This window comes from Halichoerus grypus, chromosome 1, assembly GCF_964656455.1.
Source record: "Halichoerus grypus chromosome 1, mHalGry1.hap1.1, whole genome shotgun sequence".
NCBI lineage: Eukaryota > Metazoa > Chordata > Mammalia > Carnivora > Phocidae > Halichoerus > Halichoerus grypus.
This window is the reverse complement of record NC_135712.1, coordinates 205,405,791-205,423,557: the sequence shown is the minus strand read 5'-3', so window position 1 is coordinate 205,423,557 and position 17,767 is coordinate 205,405,791. Positions and strand designations below refer to the sequence as shown.

At 52.6% G+C, this 17,767-nt stretch overlaps 1 protein-coding gene and 1 long non-coding RNA gene across 4 annotated transcripts; one reads left to right on the top strand and one right to left on the bottom strand.

Moving 5' to 3' along the window:
• Positions 1–863: 863 nt before the first annotated feature.
• Positions 864–17,569, bottom strand: AKAP8 (A-kinase anchoring protein 8). 3 transcript variants are annotated; one of them, XM_036089141.2, is made up of 14 exons: positions 17,440–17,569; positions 14,978–15,016; positions 13,508–13,540; positions 12,751–13,027; positions 11,824–12,313; positions 11,195–11,324; positions 10,966–11,012; positions 9,847–9,880; positions 7,827–7,914; positions 5,730–5,871; positions 5,353–5,446; positions 4,766–4,896; positions 3,547–3,642; positions 864–1,608 (listed from the first exon to the last, which is right to left on the bottom strand). In XM_036089141.2, the coding sequence occupies exons 1-14, from the start codon at positions 17,456–17,458 to the stop codon at positions 1,141–1,143; spliced, it is 2,088 nt and encodes a 695-aa protein (XP_035945034.1). In that variant the 5' UTR covers positions 17,459–17,569; the 3' UTR covers positions 864–1,140. The 3 variants fall into 3 exon arrangements, with proteins under 3 accessions (XP_035945034.1, XP_035945033.1, XP_077910479.1); XM_036089140.2 differs by lacking the exon at positions 17,440–17,569 and adding an exon at positions 16,836–17,183; XM_078054353.1 differs by lacking the exons at positions 9,847–9,880; positions 10,966–11,012; positions 17,440–17,569 and adding an exon at positions 16,836–17,185.
• Positions 1,604–14,624, top strand: LOC144378948 (uncharacterized). The gene is made up of 2 exons (XR_013440889.1): positions 1,604–1,717; positions 7,727–14,624. It is a non-coding gene; the product is annotated as an uncharacterized LOC144378948 (long non-coding RNA).
• Positions 17,570–17,767: the final 198 nt, after the last annotated feature.

The window sequence follows — 17,767 nt, the reverse complement described above, 5'->3', positions numbered from 1 at the left end:
ATTGAGTCTTTTACCATCTAGTAAATTCCCTCTGGCCAATGCTTCCCCCCAGTGAGACGGTTCAAGGGTTTGCAGGGAAAACAGACCCAGCAGTATCATTTCAAGAGGGAAGTTATCTTCCACTTCTTTGGATTATATGAAAGTGTAACTGTTGCTTGCTACCCTTTAACACATGCTAGCTTTCCTTGCCCACAGATTTAGAAACCTCCAAAGGAATAGTATTCATCTGAAATGTGTTTATTTCACTATATTCATTTCTTACAGATAACATCTATCTATAGCAATTTATATATCTTCCATTCATGGGAGTGACACCAAGTTGTTTTTGTGTTGTTTTTTTTTTATATATATTTAAGGAGTAGTAACTCAAATTAAAGGAAAAACAAAAACAAAAAACCCTGAAGTAACAGAGGTGGAACACAAATGAGGTTAAAAAAAAAAAAAAGACCAACACAAAAAAACTCCAAACAAACTATAAAGGTGATTCACCAAAGACTAAAGATTGGGAAAATAATGCCCTAGGCAAAATGTCCTCATTCTTGAGGGGTCAGTGGGAGGGCGTCCAAGGGTGCAGGCCTATCAGATTCACGAGGCCTTGGAGCACAGTCCACAGATGCGACAGAAACAACGTCGCGTTCACAAGATTCTGCTACATCTTGTGAGGACCACACACCATACGCAGTGTGCTACCAAAGCAGGTCAAAAACCGAAGCCAAAGCCAATTCTTAAAACTTAAAAAAAAAAAAAAAAATCCTGTATAAAGCAAGATATATCCCAGTATTAAGCTGCTCTCAGAAAAAAAAAATAAAATAAAAAGGGCATTCAGCCACTTGCTGTATTTAACAAGCAAAGTATCATCAAAATCTAATTAGCCAACTTTTATTATTTCATCTGCAGTGTAGAGACTTCACAGCCACTTGGGGGAATGTACAACTTCTGCAGCCTGCGAACCAAGGCAGAAAAAGCCATACAACTCTAGAAGACAAGCCCACGAGGTACACTTTGTTGAAGCAAATGGCTGGGTCTCTTCACCGAAGTTTCCAGCATGTTCCAGTAACACACACCCTAGTTCTGCTTACAAACAAAAGGAGAAAAAGAGCAATGCATTATGAAACCCATCCCTTGCAACAGGGAGGAGGATCATTCCGTGGGAAGGACATCTTTGGGTTCTGCATCAGTCTGTTCTGCTTTGGCTTCAGTGACAGCCGGGGCCGGGGCCGGGGCCGCGACCCTCACAGTGCCTTCTGCCTCTGCTGCGGCCGCTCGCACTTCCCCTCCGGCCTCCGCGGCTTCCCCTCCGGCCTCCGCTTCGGTGCTGCCCTTCTCGGAGGCCATGCCACCTGGTGTCTCCACTTGCAGCGGCTGTTCAGAGTGGGGACTGCGAGGGGCCTGGGCCGCGTCCACAGGGCCTTCCCCTTCGGCCAGCGTGTCACTGTCTTCCGGAGCCGGCGCTCCTTCCCCATCTACCGCTCTCACTGCTGCCGTAATGACCTCGGCCAACACCTCCGCGGCCACCTCCTCGGGTGTCTCCTCCTTCTCCTCGCCTCCTAAATTGTCATCCCCTTCGATTTCTGGATCGACAGCTTCACTGGTGAAAGGGTCTTCACCCTGGCCAAGAGCAACATGTCAGCGCAAAGGGGAGACTGAAGGGGGCCCAGGCTGCCGGGAATCCGTGTTTTTAGGCTGAAGAGCCAACGAGAAACACATCCCACTACAGGTGAGTGCGTCCCACGGGCGCTCAGCGCCTTCAGATTCAGAAAAGGTTCTCAGAAAAGCCTCACCGCAACCGTTTTCGCACCTTTTGCCTTTTAGCTTTTATTTTCTTACTTAGTTAGCTAGGACCTAGAGCAGAATGGGGAAAGCAGAATCAGGGGCTATTCTTGTTTTTAATACTAGTAATTTTGATATTCGCAATGGGTTTTTGAAAAATGTACTTCTCCCCCCTCATTCAAAGGCTTTTATTTTTGAATGAAGTATTTACAAATATTTATTATTTATTTTAAAGATTTTTAGTTATTTATTTGAGAAAGAGAGAGAGGGATGCCTGGGTGGCTTAGTCGATTAAGAGTCTGCCTTCGGCTCAGGTCAGGCTCCCTGCTCAGTGGGGAGCCTGCTTCTCCCTCTGCTGCAGCTCCCCCTGCTTGTGCTCTCTCTCTCTTTCTGACAAATAAATAATATTATCTTAAAAAAGAGAGAGAGTGAGAGAGCGAGCATGGAGGGGAGAGGCAGAGGGAGAAGCAGACTCCCCGCCAAACAAGGAGCCCGATGCGGGACTCAATCCCAGGACCCTGGGATCATGACCTGAGCCGAAGGCAGACGCTTAAGCGACTGAGCCACCCAGCCGCCCCGATTTACAAATATTTAATACAACTGCCCCCGTTTTGCACTTTTTATTCAAGCATATAATAGTGAAGAAAAGTTCAAAAAGACCTAGGATTTCTTAACCCAATTGAAACAAAAAAGCCTCGTAACAGGAAGTTAAGACTATTTTAAATTTTAGTTTCATTTAAGCACAGCCCTGGTTATAAGGGTGCCCCATTTTGCAGATAAGGAAAGGAGACTCAGCAAGTTGCCCAAGGCCACACAACTGTTGAACACCAGTCAGGAGGAATCCAAGTCTGACTCTCAGAAGCCAAACTTAGGCTAAAAACTGTCTCTAGTTTAGAAAATGTAAACATTATCATCGGCAGATTAAGAAATAGGTTTTAAAATACAGTATTTAGGGGGCACTTGGCTGGCTCAGTCAGGGGAGTGCACGACTCTTGATCTCAGGGTCATGAGTTCAAGCCCCACATTAGGTGTAGAGATTACTTAAGAAAAAAAATATCTTTAAAATAAAAAAAATGAAAACAAAACACTGACCAGTCACGGTTCTTAAATTGGTTATTCAGAGTCTATGCCTTTAACTGGCTGGCAGGAAGTGTCAAGTACTGGAGGGTTTAGTAACTGAGAGGTGGGCAAACGGGTCCTCGTAGTAGGGCCGTGCCGGCGCTTAACTACACGCTCCCCACGTGGAAGTCTGGGGCTGAGCGTTTAGCACGTGGGGCTTCCCCAGGAGGACCCAGGGGCTCTCCCAGCTGGACTTCTCTCCAGGGTGCCCTCTTTGGGACTCTCTCTTACTCTGCTCCCACCACTAAGGCTCAGTAGCTGCTGTACCGCCGGCTCTTCCTCCCCCTCACGTTCTTGGCTCATGGCTACTGGTCTCTGCCAGCAAAACCTCTTTTTGGCTTCTTTCCTGGACAACCATTATCTAACCTGGATCTCCCTGTAAGCACCTCAGCATCACTTGCTCAGTATTTTGTGGGTATCCGAGGTTTCTCACGGTGAGCTTGCACCAGCACACAGACCAATCAAGCAGGACCACGTCCCAGAGCCCGGGCGAGCAGGGAGGCGCAGGAAACCCACCCCGATCCATTCCTGCACCCCGTCCATTCTTCTTAAGACTCAGAAATGCTAAATACTGCACTCTGCATGCAACTCCACACTCGCAGAGTTCATCCTGCATTCCAGAACCTTTTCCCGTCTGCTGCACTCCTAAGCACAAACCTTGAGGTATTTTTCCAGCATCTTCACTATGTGTCTGTTGTTCAAAACACTCTTAGCCACATGGAGACTGGTCTTCTTGAACTGTTCAGCAGCCAACTGCAAAGGGAACCAAAGGGACTTTTACACATGGGATGCACAGAGGAGCAAGAACACCAACTAGCCAGGCTCCACTGAGTTGCCCTGGGATCAGCCCAAGACAGAACAAGGACGACCATCTCTCTCCACTGTGGCAAATCCCGAGATGCCAGACTCCAATAAGGAGAGAAAGAAGGCCCTGGAGGGATACCGGAACTGAGACCGTGAGGCAGTGTAGGAAAGTCTGGTAAAAGATAAAAAGCACAGGCATGCCACGGACGTCCGGGTCCCGTGTGTGTGAGCAAGGACGGAACAAGAACACTTACAGACGACGGGTGCTGTGTGGGCTGGGTATGGCAGAAGGGCAAGTTTTTTCTTTTCAGTTTTCAGAGTTATAGTGACCTTACAAGTAAATTCAGCCGCAGAAGTAGGAATGCTGCAACCATTTGGCTCTTTTAAAGCTTGACCCATTCAAACGGTAATCCCTTGTCGGTATAGTGCTCTTCGGATGATCTTTCATAAGCTAGCAGGTGCGCGGACAGGACTAAGGATAGGCGCTGAATCAGGGCTCAGCCTACGGGCCAAATGCGGCCACGCGCATGCTTTCTATGTGGACTCCACTGCCTCTGCCCACCAGCAGCGCACTTGAGGTGGTAGAGACCCCATGGCCTGCAAAGCCAAAAACGTTTGTGATTTGACCCTTTATAAAAAAAAAAAAAAAAAAAATCTGCCCATACCCTGAGCTACACACCTGGCCTCGGGTCCCATCAGCTAATTAGGAGCAAATCAGTTCTTAACTCTGGGTCCCCTAGGCCACTGTGTTCTGAATGGCCCTCAGCCTCCGCTCCCAGAAAATCCAGTTTGTCAGCAACTGGGAAACTTACCTGTGTGGTTTACCAAGGAACGTTCTCAACCAGGAGAATTTCAGCTACTCTATTTAAGTCAACCCTAAGCAACACATTTTTTCACCTTTTAGTAGAAACTGGGATCCCTTTTACAACCCACTGATGAAATCACAGACTCGGTGGACTCTGTCAAGAGCTTCTAAAGATGCTAGCATTCCCCACAAGACACAGAAGGCTCTAGGCCCCACTGCTGGCTGCCTGCAGGTGCTTGCCCGGCCCGGCCCAAGGAGGGGACTCACCCTGCGGTTGTGATTGTGGTCCACCGAGTGCAGGTGCCGCTGGAGGAGCTGATGCTGTGCGGGGATCAGCATGTCACAAGCCAGGCAGTGAGCGGCCTCTATCTTCTTGAAAAAGTGCTCCTGGCCAATCCCTGTAGACACAACCCAAGTCTGGTGCGATCTGGGGCAGCAGGCCAAGGGATGCTCTCCTCCTGCCCCCCAACAGGGCCCCAATTTTCTGCCGGTAGTCCCGCAGGACCAAGTTAAGACAGAATCTGTGGGGGCCATCACCTGCCCTCCAGCAGGAGCGTGCAGACAGAAGCACCTCTACACCTGGGCATCTGACTCTTCAACTTTTTTCATCCTTCTGGTCATTTTTCTTCACACAAGGGAGGAAAAAACACCAGAAGGCTTCATGTCAGTCCAATATGCTGCCAGCAGAGCTGTGACATTCATTAGGCCACGCTCACGGGCTTCTTTCCATGGCCAGGCAGCCTGCCTGAGGATCTTCCTGTCCCATTCTCAGCAGCCCTGCGCCGGGCTGGCTTTGCACCCAGCTGCACGCCTTGGCAGCACGTGGAATAGTGTGCCCCAAGATCACAACTCACCTTTGAAAGGATCTGGCTTGGGTTTCGTGCTTTCCTTCTCCATCAACTCCTGACGCCGCTTCTCAATTTTCTTGTTCCTGTTTACGATGTACTCCTAGAGGAGATGGCACTGAATGAAACGAGGACAGCGTGGTGCGTGGGCCTACCTCTCAGCTGCCCCAAGGAAGGGAACACAGCTCTCAGAGCAGCTCTGTGGGCGGAACTCATGGGGACTGCAATGGCCGGAGCACTAGGCTCTCCCTCTGACCTGGGACTTGTTCGCTGTTATTCTGCAAAGTCCAGGCCTCTTATTTCCCTTCCCTTTCCCTTCTCTGTGAGGGATCCAATTCCTGCACGACCATCAGGAAACACTGTGATTGAGGACGAGGGTGCTTTACCTGGAGGAACTCCACCGTCTTGTCAGGGAGTTTGGTACTGATAAACCTCAGCGTCTCTTTGTGAAATTTGCTTTGTAGATGCTTCTGGATTTCTTCATCTTCAAAGCTACGAAACTTGCACACAGAACAGGCGAACTGAATCCTGGAAAAGGAAGACGGAAAGAATGATGACATAGGAATAACCAGCTCATCTCTGGTTGGAACAGAAATGGAAACAGGAAGCAATTTCTGTACCAAGACTTCTGACTTTGAGTGGGACATCAGAGTAGCAGATGCCCCAGGTCCCCCCATCCTGAGAATGGGGGTGCAATCTTGAAAGTGTTTTAGGAAAACGATTCATGTACCACACCAGTCTTTTTGGCCCAAAGGCCCACAAGAGAACACCCTAAGGTGGAGACTTTCCAAACTGTGGACTCCCTAAAGGCCCCCAGACCACTGCTCTGGGGGGGCGTAGTACCTAACTCTGTAACTTCTTTCTGTAGCCACCAAGATAACACATGGGAGCCTCATTTTAATGTGAGGGAGAAATTCCTGAAGACCTTCCACGATCTAAAACTCACAAAACCCAAGATCAATTTTCACACGGGACTCAACATTAAGACCCGTCATATCAAATTCTATGGCTAAAAACTGATGTCTTTGTTGCATACTTTCAAAACCTCATAAATGCAATCATGCTGTAAGGCAAGGGGAGAGCAGCCCGCAGAGCCTTATGCCCCCAGAGTGGGGCGCTGCTTCCCCCGGCTCTGCCCAGGAGGCTTTGGTGTATCTGGGCTAACAACATGGGTCCCGTGACACTCAGGATTCCTCATCTACCAACTCAGACTTCTGCCAGCTCCCAGTGCCTGGCTTCTGACCTCTGGACAAGGCACCACAAAACACCTGCTTTTGCATATACCCTCAACAAAGGAGTAAAAAGAAAAGCTCTGGGGCCCTATATGTATGAATGGGTATCAGGAAGCTACCAAAGAAATGCAGGGTTCGTGCTTCCTGCTGCATCTTTACCTCCCCTGTGACAGTCTCTCCAAGTCTCTCTGAGGGCCCTCTGTCCCTAGGGTGGAGTCTAAAGACTCCTTCCGGGAAAAAGTCATCTCAGTTCTCCTGGGGCATGAAAATAATCTGATCTAGCCATCATGTATTCATCTGTTTGAAAACAAGCGTTTTGATGAATTTCTGTTTAGCACTTGGAAGCTCCTACCTTCTAATTCCTGGCTTTCTTGCTCTACTGTTGGCTTTTTTGCTAACATATCTTTTTTTTTTTTTTTTAAAGATTTTTACTTATTTATTTGACAGAGAGAGCGAGAGAGGAGGAGCAGTAGAAGGAGAGGGAGAAGGAGGCTCTGCGCCGAGCAGGGAGCCCAATGCGGGGCTCAGATCCCAGCACCCTGGGATCATGACCTGAGCCAAAGGCAGACGCCCAACCATCTGAGCCACCCAGGCGCCTCAGTTTCTTTTGCATTTCTTTGCGCAGAAAAAGCACCACCCCATTTGAGCCTTAAGGGCAAGGATTCCCCCTTAAGTCAGGAGAGCCTGTGTGTAGAGAAAAACCACATGTGGTCAAGGCCTGAGCAACCAAGGGCTCCTGTGGCCACCAGTGGTTTACATTTCTAGTCAGCAGTCACCTGATCACCGGAAAGACAGAGAGGCACATGGTGTGGTCACACCAACATCCTTTGCGCTTTTGCAATTCTTTTTCTATTTAGAGACAAAATCTGTAAAATAACATCCACGCGTACATAATTGCCATGTTGAACTCTAGAGGTGGTCTGGGTTTGGGTAAGGCACCCAAAGCACCTTCTTAGCAGCTTTGCTGAATGAAGTTCACTTGTCTGGGGTGACAGATCCAAGCCAGGGACAAGGAAACTCCCCACGGGGGAGGAGAGCAAGAGAGCCCCCTGCTGGACACACGTGGGCCACGGAGACCCACTGGCAAGAACAGATGCCATCTGGGTTTCCCAGGTTTTGTCTCCTCACGACCTGACTCGATTTCCTGACAGACTCCAGAGGCAGATCAAACCAGGCTGCTCCTGCATTGTGGAGTGAAAACGGATGAGCTCTGGAGAACCCTGACACTTCCCACCTTGCCTGCCTCCTCACCTGTCAGCTGCTCGGTCTCGCATCCGGTCTCTCCTCCTTTGCTTTTCTCTTCTCTTCTTCACTTCATCATCCTCATCGTCCTTCTCCCCTGCAACAGAGAAGTTCCTTCGAGATGCCCTGAGGAGCCCGCAGAGGAGCTGAGCACCAGGGCCTTGATGGGGGGGCCACAGCTCGGCCACCACACCCCGTACCTGCTGCTGCCTCCGCACGGCAGGGTCAGGACACCCTGAGGCACCAACAGTCTGTCAAAGGCTCCCAACAGGGATGGGCCTTTGATGAGAACCCTTGGGAGTTCCCAGGGAGTCACCTTACTTCCCCCCCATGGCCTGATAAGGCTGGGATGGGCCAGGGACCCAGCCCGCCCATCCCGCTCACACCATGGCCCACCTGCTCTCTGTCCTTTCCTATCCTGCTTTTCCAATCCAGTGCCCTATCATTGGGTCTTCTCCCAAAGTCACTTAAGGAGAGAGAAGCAGTTCTTCCCAGATAAAGAGGCAGCAGCTGGAAGGCCTCAGAAAATAAAGCAAGCCACTCTACCGCCCTCCGTCCCACCTCCGGGTGGACCATGACGACTGTCCCGTCAGCCTCCTCTGAACTAGGGCCTCAGCAGGTCTGACAGTCCTTGCTGGCCCAAACTCTATCTTCCACTCACAAAAACCGTCCATCTAGGGTCTTCCCAGGGCTACGAGGGAAGCAGTCCTAGAAACAAAAGTGGGAAGAGACCAACTGGTCCTCCGTCGCCCCCTGGGGCCAGCGCAGGAGCTCCTCCGAGAGCCGTGCAGCCCAGCGTCCCAGCGTGAGGCCAGACACTGAGGAAAGGTTGGATAAGCATCTGAACTGTAACCCCTACCCCTGATGCCAGTCACGAGACTGTCCCACGAAGATGGCGACCGGCGTGCGCTGCTCAGAAGCCTCTCAAAAGGGCGTGTGGGGTTTTTGGCAAGAGGTCACTGCCTGAAACTATTACTGCTGTTTAATAGCAAAGTCATCCCGGGTAGGCAGCAGGACCTGTGCGCAATAAACATGTCACCTTTGCTTTAGCATTTGCCCTGCTGCACGAGCTGCTAAATGCTCTGTGTGGTCCCAAGCTACAGGCATAACTGCTTCAGTATTGAGGTGGGAGGACCTCGGCAGGTGGCTGAACACATGGGAGAAGGAGCATCTAAGCCAGGGGCCTGCAGATTTACGGGGGCAGAGCCACAAAGGAGTTGGCCTGTGATTCCTGGGGAAGACCAGCTATGGGACAGACCCATGGGAACAGGAAAAGAAACAAATGGTTTTTGGGTGAGCTCAAAGCCACGCTGTCTCATGCTACTTCTCCATGGCCCCTCGAAAAGGTTTAAATTTTTTCTGCTCTTGCTGCTTACTTTGGACTCTTAGGTCCCCTGGAAGGGCACTGGTGAGCCCTGCTGAGCAAGAATAGTCTCTGGAGGATCCCGGGCTTGGGTGTACCTGACAGGTCTCCCCTCCCCCCACCCCCAGCTCCCAACCGGGGCAGGTGTCTGAACTCCGTCCCACACGGCAGGGAGCACTGCCGCTGCCGGCATTCCCACCACAGAGGCTGAGGGCACAAGCCTGGGCTGGTAACCGAGGGAACTGCGAAAAGAAAGAAGCCCAGGAGAAGACAGTACAGGGACCTGCGCTGGCCAGTAGGTAACAGAGAAGACGGGCTGAAGGGTGCCTTTTCTTTTCTTTCTTGCATTTCTGAGACTCTCCCTTCCCTATCACTGCAAGCTCTTGCAGACACTCAGAAATGAGGTGTTCCCCCCCCCGCGCCCCCCCCCCACAGCCTGCCATCAAGTGAGGCAAACAGACCTGTTTCCAGCAAGTGCCGGTCTAAGCATTGGAGTAAAGCCTCAAGGTGACCACCATGGCCAAGGCCCACCCTGTGGCCATGGCCCCTCTTCTGCCCTGAGCTATCAGTCCCCTCCATCCAGGCCCCAGGCTTGCTCAGAAGGCCAGCCAGGCTGGGAGCTGAGCAGACACAGGAAAGCTCAAAGGGACACCAAACAATGCCTACCTCTCTGCCTCCCAGGGTCGAAGAACTCATCCTCCTGAAAAAGGGAACACACAAAGTCGGGACTATGAGGTGGAGTTTCCAGAACTCTCCACAAACGACCCAGCACCCTGCCACCACCTGGTCACAATGTGTCAGGACAAGTCCCAGGACAGTGAGAAAGGCTGAGTGTGTCCTGTCACTGCTCCTGGTTGCCTTCTGAGATTCTGTAACGATCGACGTGCTTTTTAATTAAAGTCACTGGCCCTTTCCCAGTTCTTTCTACAGCTAAAGAATTGCCCTTGGCAAATGTGCACCTGCACAGTTCTGCAGGTGAGAGTGCCAACAGCCCATCCATCAGCTCTAGGTCAAGAAACCCTGACCGGTAGGATGCGAAAAGGGGCTTTACCTCATTCCCCAGCCATCCTTACACATTTACCAAAGGCTGTAACAAAACAGGTGTAGATTAAAAAATGCATCTAACTGAAAATCAGAACACAGCCCATTTCTTAGGCATTGAGCTCAAGATTAAATAAGTCACCAGCAGAGACACAGAAGATACCCAGACTCAAGATCTAAGCAAATCAAATAGGGAGCGAGTGAGACCCTCCCCCTCCCCCACTTGACTATCAGAAGCACTTGGTCGAAGCCTTCATACACCCAGGTCTCCAGGCCCTACCCCAGACATGGATCAGAATGTGCAGGGGCGGCAAAGGCTCGCCACCTAGTGCTCGTGCATGGTCGTGGCTCAGAGCTGGCCTTTTAACACCCGTTTCCCGTGACTGGCCGTAAGGGCTGAGTGACGCGGAGCACCAGAGCACCAGCACAGAGCCGGCAGGACCGGAATCCTCAGTGCGTATTCGACAGCCCCCGCCCACACAGCCCACTGCACTTGCCACGCGTGTGGCTATGCACGTCACTGAGGACTCGGGAATGGCTGGGGCTATTTTCAAGAAGAGAAGGATTGTCATGAGTGCTAAACTCTTAGAAAACTAGCTATAAGGCAGGCTACTAAATCCACTCGCAAAGCAGTCAAGTCTACCACAGAAGCTGCTCCTGCCTCTTTGGGAGAAAGAGGCTAAAGTAAAGAAGAAATCCCACACCAGAGAAACAAAGAAGGGTGACCAGCGAAGACGGACTTACACCCCTGAACTCTTCATCTCCTGACCGGAAGTCAGCAGCTCCATCATCTACCAGACACAAAGAAGAGGGAAAGTCAGCCCCTTGGGAGTTGGCCCACTCTGTTTCACCCTCCCAGGCTCACTGTCCAGAGTGACCGCGCTTGTCCTGACTGCAGTGGGGGCCGAGGGAGCACGGGCAGGCAGAGCACCAAGCAGGAAACAGATTCATCTTACACCCACCCAGGGCCTACCATTTTCAGAAAAATCTCCTTCGCTGTCAGCCCTGGCCAGTTTGGCATCCGGCTCATCGTAGATCTGCAACTGCTTCCGTTTCCTGCCCATGCCGTCTGGGCCACAGCGGTCAAACCCTCTCCGCCTGGGCTACGGACACAAGCACATCTGATGTACCGCTTACCCGGACCATTTAGACAGCCCAGAGAAACAAGAAGAGCGGAGAGGTTGCAAGATCAGAGAACAGAGGCAGAAAAGATCTTTTCAGAAAATAAACGGAGATGACATAGTTGAACCCTGCCCGCTCCCCCAGTTTCATGCCGAGCAGAAGTCAGACACAAAAGGCCACGTGTTATACGATTACATTCGTATGAAAGGTCTGGGAGAGGCAACTCTACAAAGACAGAAAGCAGATTAGCACTTGCCAAGGCTGGAGGCGAGGATGGGGAGTGACTGCTAATGGCAGAGGTTTGTGTCTTTTCCAGTTGGTGGAAATGTTGTAAAATTAGATGGTGGTGAAGGCTGCACAATTCTGTACATTTTTTCTAAAATTCGATTGTGCACTTAAAAATGAGCAAATCTTACAGGATACAAATTTGCCTCTATTCAGCTGTTTGAAAAGGCAGATTAGAACTTCCTGAAGGCTTACCCGATCCCTCATCCGGGTCTGTGACCGGCCACATCCATAGGGCACCGAGTTGTCATAACCGCCAGCCCCCTGCATGCCCATCACACCGAAGTCAGGGGCCATGGACTGGGAGAACAGGGAAGGAGGTGGCCGGCTGGGGGAGGGGCCTCCCAGGCCCCGCCCACCCACATAGTTCAGCTCAGTCCAGGAAGCAGACAGGGGCTCGGAGGAGGCTGCAGGTGGCATGTAAGGGTCGCTGCGCATGAAGGTGCTGGGAGTGCTCCGGTCCTGGAAGCGGCCCTGGCCCTGGCCCCGGCCCCGCATGAAGCCATCAAGGGAGCCCCGCTCACGGGCTGGGTCCCGGCAGTCGCTGTACTGACTGCTAAAGCCACCATTTCGGTCAGGCCCCAGATCAAAGTCATAATCGTAGCTATAGCTGGGGCGATAGGAATGGTGCTCGGGGAGGCAAGACCTGGAGTCATAGGACTCGAACGACTGGAAGCGGAAGGAGCTGCAAAGGAAGCATAACCGTCACTACAATCCAGGCACAAGCCCAAGTGTCCTGCAAAGCTGGGTTCCCTACGTTCAGAACAGCACACACCACCACACAGCCCTCCTCAATGCTTGGAAGGCACAACAGACAAACCCCCTTGAATGCTGCTGAATGAGGTACATGGAGCCTTGGCTACAAGAACGAGAGGGTCTACAGGGACCTGATGCAGAAATGAGAAGTCTAGCGCTAGCACAGTTTAGCTAAGCCCCACCACCCCGGACACCAACTAGTCCCATTACAATGCCTCTGCCCCAGTAACTGCCCGACTCATCTACTCCACACTCAAGAGGGAGCTGGGGAAAAGCCCTCCCTGGAAGAGGGGCTGCCCACTGCCAACTGCACAAAGCCGGGGCATTGGGGGGGATCCCCAGGGAAGGGTTCAGGTCCATAATCACCTCTCCCGGTCCTGCATGCCCTCCCCACCGCCGCTGCTCCCGCCCCTGCCTCCTTCCTTGGACATCATGTCCAAACGCTGGTTGATCTTGGCAATGAGGGAGTCGGAATTGCTGGTGCATGGCTCTGGGCCATAAGAAGCCATGTGCACAGCAGGGCCCCCAGCTCCCAGGCCATCGCTGGCCTTGGTGGCCTCCCACGAGGCTGGGCCATAGCTGTAGGTCGCTCCTGTGGTGACGCTGGTGTTCTGGGCGCCATAATAATTGTAGTTTTCATAACCTGCCGTAGGGAGGAAGAGCCAAATCAGATCTCAGTAGCCACAAGGTCAGTCTATGGCAGCCACGTCTGGGGAGAAGCACCCACTACCCATACAGAACGAAGAGTGTCAAGGAATCCAGTGTCGCTGGCATCACCCCACATCGTGCACATCACCTGCCAAAAGGCAGCAAGAGAAGGGCAGGTGCGCAGCCTCAGCAGTGAGCCGCAGGCTTTCCGTGCCAGATCCAAAGTCTTGTTCCCACCCAAAGCCAGAGGAGGCTGAGAGCCCACGAGTGGCAGTGGGGGCTGCCGCTCCAAGAACACAAGCACAACCCCCAGCCTCCAGCAAGTTCTCCTTGGGGATGCCCGGACCTCCAAGCCTTCAGGAGAGCTAGGGGCACAGCTAGAATGGGAGATGGGTATGGGCAGTCCCTGCATCCCAGCCCTTCTGGGTGGCTGACCGGAGGAACGTCTTGCCCACCCAGACACGCAGAGGCCTACCTTGCCAGCTGGCCACACCGGTTCCGTAGGCACCTTAGAGGGAACAAAAACACACAAGAGCTTTGTATACAGAGTGAAGGTACCTGAGATAGCCCCTGCCAATCGTCACCTCCGCTATCTGCAGGGCCAGGACCGCGGGCGGCTGTGGCACTGCTGGGGGAGGCACCCCCGGTTGTCCATTGAGGCCAGGAATGGCTGGGCCCACTAGCTGTAAAACTCATTTCCTACGGTGTACTCGGCTAAGCATGACCAAGATTCTCTCATAGACAAGCCTCATCTCCCCAGCAGGACAAGCAGAAAGGACGCTGCAGCGTCCCCAGGAAGTGTCCAGTGTGGGCCACCAGCCAAGAGGCCAGATCCCCTGGCAGAGCCCTTCAAAGTGCCAGTCCTCACCAGTAGCCAGAGCTCAGGCACCACTAACACAGACAATACATCAGTGGAAAATCATGTCCCCAACTCAACTGAACAAGGGGACATTATGTACCCTAGTGACATGGAAGGCCTCCTCCTGGAAAACTTGGTGATGGGTGAAAAAGTGACCCCACCACCCGCAGTGGTGCTAAGGGCAAGTTCCAGGCTCAGAAAACAAAGAGAGCCCTCATCCCATGCCCTGGAACAAACGCTGGCAAAAAGCAGAAAACCTCACCACCAGGGAGGACATTCTGGTCCTTCAAACATACAGAGCATCGTGATCTAGATTCCAGAGCAGGGGCAGCAATCAGGCCCCCATGCCAAATCTAGCCCATTGACTGTTTTTGTACAGCCAACAAGCTAAAAATGGGTTTTACTTTTTTAAATGGTTGGGAGATTAAAAAAAAAAAAAAGAATATCTCATGACATGAAATGCATTCTTTGCGTCATCCTTTATATACTTGTCAAAACTCACAAAACTGCGCAACCAATGACTATTAACTGTGAATCATAACTAACAACAGAGTATCGACACTGACTTGTTACTGACAATAAATGTATCCCACTAACGGAAGATATTAATAATAAGGGAAACTCCTGCGGTGAAAAGTAGAGGGGGCGTATGGAATCCTGTACTAGCTGCTCAATCCCACAAGTCTAAAACTATTAAAAAATAAAGTCTATCAATCATAAAAATCTTCCATTATACCCTCGGCTTTTTACTTAGAATAACCCAAATTCCTCAAATAAAGACTATCACATATGAAAATTATATGGTATACAAATTTCAGTGCCCTCAAGTAAGTATCACCGGCACACAACCACATCTATCTCTTTATAAACATCTGTGACTTTTGCATTGCAGAGACTATGTAGCTCCCAAAGCCAAAAAAATTTTACTATGTAGCCCTTTACAGAAAAGGTCTCCGGATCCCCCGGCTAGTCCCAGTCCTCCTGTCAGCCTCTCCAGGTCACAGTTCACCATCCCTAGGTTTGTCATGGTAGTACCTCAGATCACACCTCTGGGGGTGGAATCCGTGCCTCCCCATACGGTCTCACCTTGGGTGTTGGTGGGTCCAGCACTCCATGCCCCATAGCCTGTGAAGAGAAGAACTGTGAGTTAGGATCCTATTTGTCACACTAGACAACAGGTGCTTCTGAGATGTTCCGAGGAGTCAAAAGTGAGCCCCTTGAAGGAGAGTTCGTGCCGGTCTCACAAGGCAGCAGAACGACAATGTCCCTCTAAAAGTCCTTCACAGTTGGTTGACTGCATTACCATACTCCATCTGCCTGAGGTCCAAGCAGAAAAGAGCTGGAGGGACTTGGCTTTGAGGGACCTTGGCCTAAAGTCTCAACCCACAACTCAGGAGAACGCAGGACAAACCGACAGCTGGCCCAGTAGTAGGACACAGTTGTGTCCGCACCCCTGGGCAGTTTGGCTCACCAAGCAGCCTTAAGTCCCCCATAACCAAAAAACAAAGTTCAGAATTTGGAGACAACAGTGTCTTTGTAAGCCTCATTTCTTTGTGTTTTGGACCCTCCAAAGCTCCCCTGGGCCTTCAAGTCCCAGGGCTTCAGCCTTCTCTCTGTGGTGGCTTCCCTTGCCCCTGCGGACTCCCATGACAGCATGTCTGGGCCCTCTTCATCTCTGTGTCCCTGGAACCTCAAAACAGAGCTGGGCACAGGCAGCTATCCACACCTGTCAACAATCCCCAACATTACAGAAATAGGAACACACCCTGTCTCTCCTACCAGAACCCAAGCCACTAGCTAAATGTCCAGGGTGTGCCAACACACAACAGGCACTGAGCACACGGTAGTGTCCCTGAATGCCATTTAGAGATGAGAGAGCTAACGCTTAAAGGTTAGGGGACTTGATCCAAAGACACGCTGCTGCTGTTTGCCCTCTGCAGGCCAGTCTCCCCATGCCACACAGCCTACTACGTGTGTGAGGTAGAAAGACGGAGCAGCGATTCTACCAGCAAATGACCAACTACAGGGCACTAGTCTAAGTAGCATATGTTAATCACATAATCTCACAACGCCTCTTTAGATGGGTAATATTTACCCTGTTGTACCCAGAGGCTCAAGTAGCTAGTTGTCACTTGCCCATGATCATGAAGCTGGAGAATGGAACTGGAACGTGAACTCAGATCTAGGTGCCTCCTACAGCCAGAGAACAACTGTCAAGGCTCAGCAAGTCCTGAGAAATAACCCTAGGTGGCAAAGCTACAGAAGGATTCAGGGAGGCCCAACCATCTAAACTGAGTCTGAAGGGTTTTGGCAAACAGGAAGGGAGGGGAATAAAACCTCTTCATGCTCAGGGTGTGCGGGGGGGCAGGATTACTGTCTGAAAGATCTGGTGGGAAGTTGGCAAAGAATTGTGAGACCCGGTCAGACTGCAGACCGGAAAAGTCAGGGTGCGGTACCCCAGGACCCTGGAGACACCCAAGCACACTGTGCACCTCAGGACCTCTCGCAATTCCTGCTGCTGGATCCTAATACTGCCACCTTTCAAGATCTGTGCCCTCTCCAGCTGTTACAGCCAAGATCAGACTGCTTGCTTCCCCAACCTCATATACTTGGATAAGGACTGCACCTGGTCAAGCCCTACCCCACGTATTCCAAAGTTCGAGTGCTCCCTGCGGGCAAACCTGGCTTCCAGCACAGAGTAAAAGCCTCCTAGGAATCTCTGATTCTGGACTCTGAGACCGGGTCGCTCGAGAAGATCCGTCCTGCCGCAGGCCCCCGAGGCCCAAGGAGCACATTCCCTTTTTCACAGCCCTCAGCCCCCTCCACGCCCCGCGCACATCAGGTTTCCAACTTTGCGCAGAAAGATACCCAACACCTGACCCCCGAAGTCTTGTCCCTAGGCCATCACGAGTCATGCACAGGGCAGGAGCCCGCCGAGACTGACCCCTGCAGAGGCCGCGCTCAACACCGCTGCGCTGCATGGCGGGGCTGGAGATGAGCGGTCCGGCCCCGCGCGGCCTGGACGGCTTCCGGGACCGGCGCGACGGACCACGTGCACCGCGCGCAGGCCCCCGCCAAGCCCCACAGCCCGGAGACAGGCAGCCGAACTCCCTCGGCCTCCAACCGCGGACCCCGGGCCCCACGAGCTCTCGCTGTGGCTCCGCCCCCGGGCGCCGCCATTTTGTGGTCTTCCGAAGGGGAAGGCGGGCCTCCGAGCGGCGGGGTCGACCGGCCCAGCCTCGCCGGGGCTGAGGGGCAGAAACGGCCAGGACAGCCCAAGGCGCCCCCCGAAGCCCGCCGCAGCGTCTGCCCGCCAAACCCCGCCCGCCTCCTCAAGCCTCGCCGGCCAATCCGCATGCAGCGCCCCGGGAGCGACGGCTCCGAGGTCCAATGAGCAGCGCGCGCGCCCAGGCCTCCTCTCCGCTGGGTCGGGTTGGAGTAACCGCGCTCTGGCGTAGGCCCGGGCCCGCGGCCCTCTACGCAGCAGGGGCTGCGTTGCCCAGGCAGCGCCCGTCCGCCCCACCCCGCATTGAACCACCCAAACGAACCTCCGTAGCCCTGCTCCATGTCTTCAGCTCGGCCCGCCAGCAGCCCCTTTTTCTAGGCTGCCACAGAACGCATGCGCTCAACACACCTTCCGCCGTCCGCTACTGGAAGACCAGGAGCATACGTCACTCTTTCCGCACACCACCATTGGCTGGCTTTCACTGCGCCCCCGCCCCTGTCGCCCCAGCGGGCCTTCCGGTTGCTTGGGCTCGGCTTCCACAGCATCTTGGGAGTTTTGGTGCGGCCACGGAGTCTTACTGCGCGCAGGCGCTCCCGTCTTCCTTCCCGCCGCCAGTGCGCAGGCGCACTCCCACCCTTTCCTGGGTCCCG

Excerpts from the sequence above, each read along its gene's own strand:
- AKAP8 (XM_036089140.2), bottom strand. The coding sequence starts at position 16,872 with ATGCAGCGCAGCGGTGTTGAGCGCGGCCTCTGCAGGG. Across the intron at positions 5,447-5,729 it reads AGACGGTGGAGTTCCTCCAG|GAGTACATCGTAAACAGGAA; the intron begins GTAAAGCACCCT and ends CATCTCCTCTAG. Across the intron at positions 3,643-4,765 it reads ACCACAATCACAACCGCAGG|TTGGCTGCTGAACAGTTCAA; the intron begins GTGAGTCCCCTC and ends TTCCCTTTGCAG.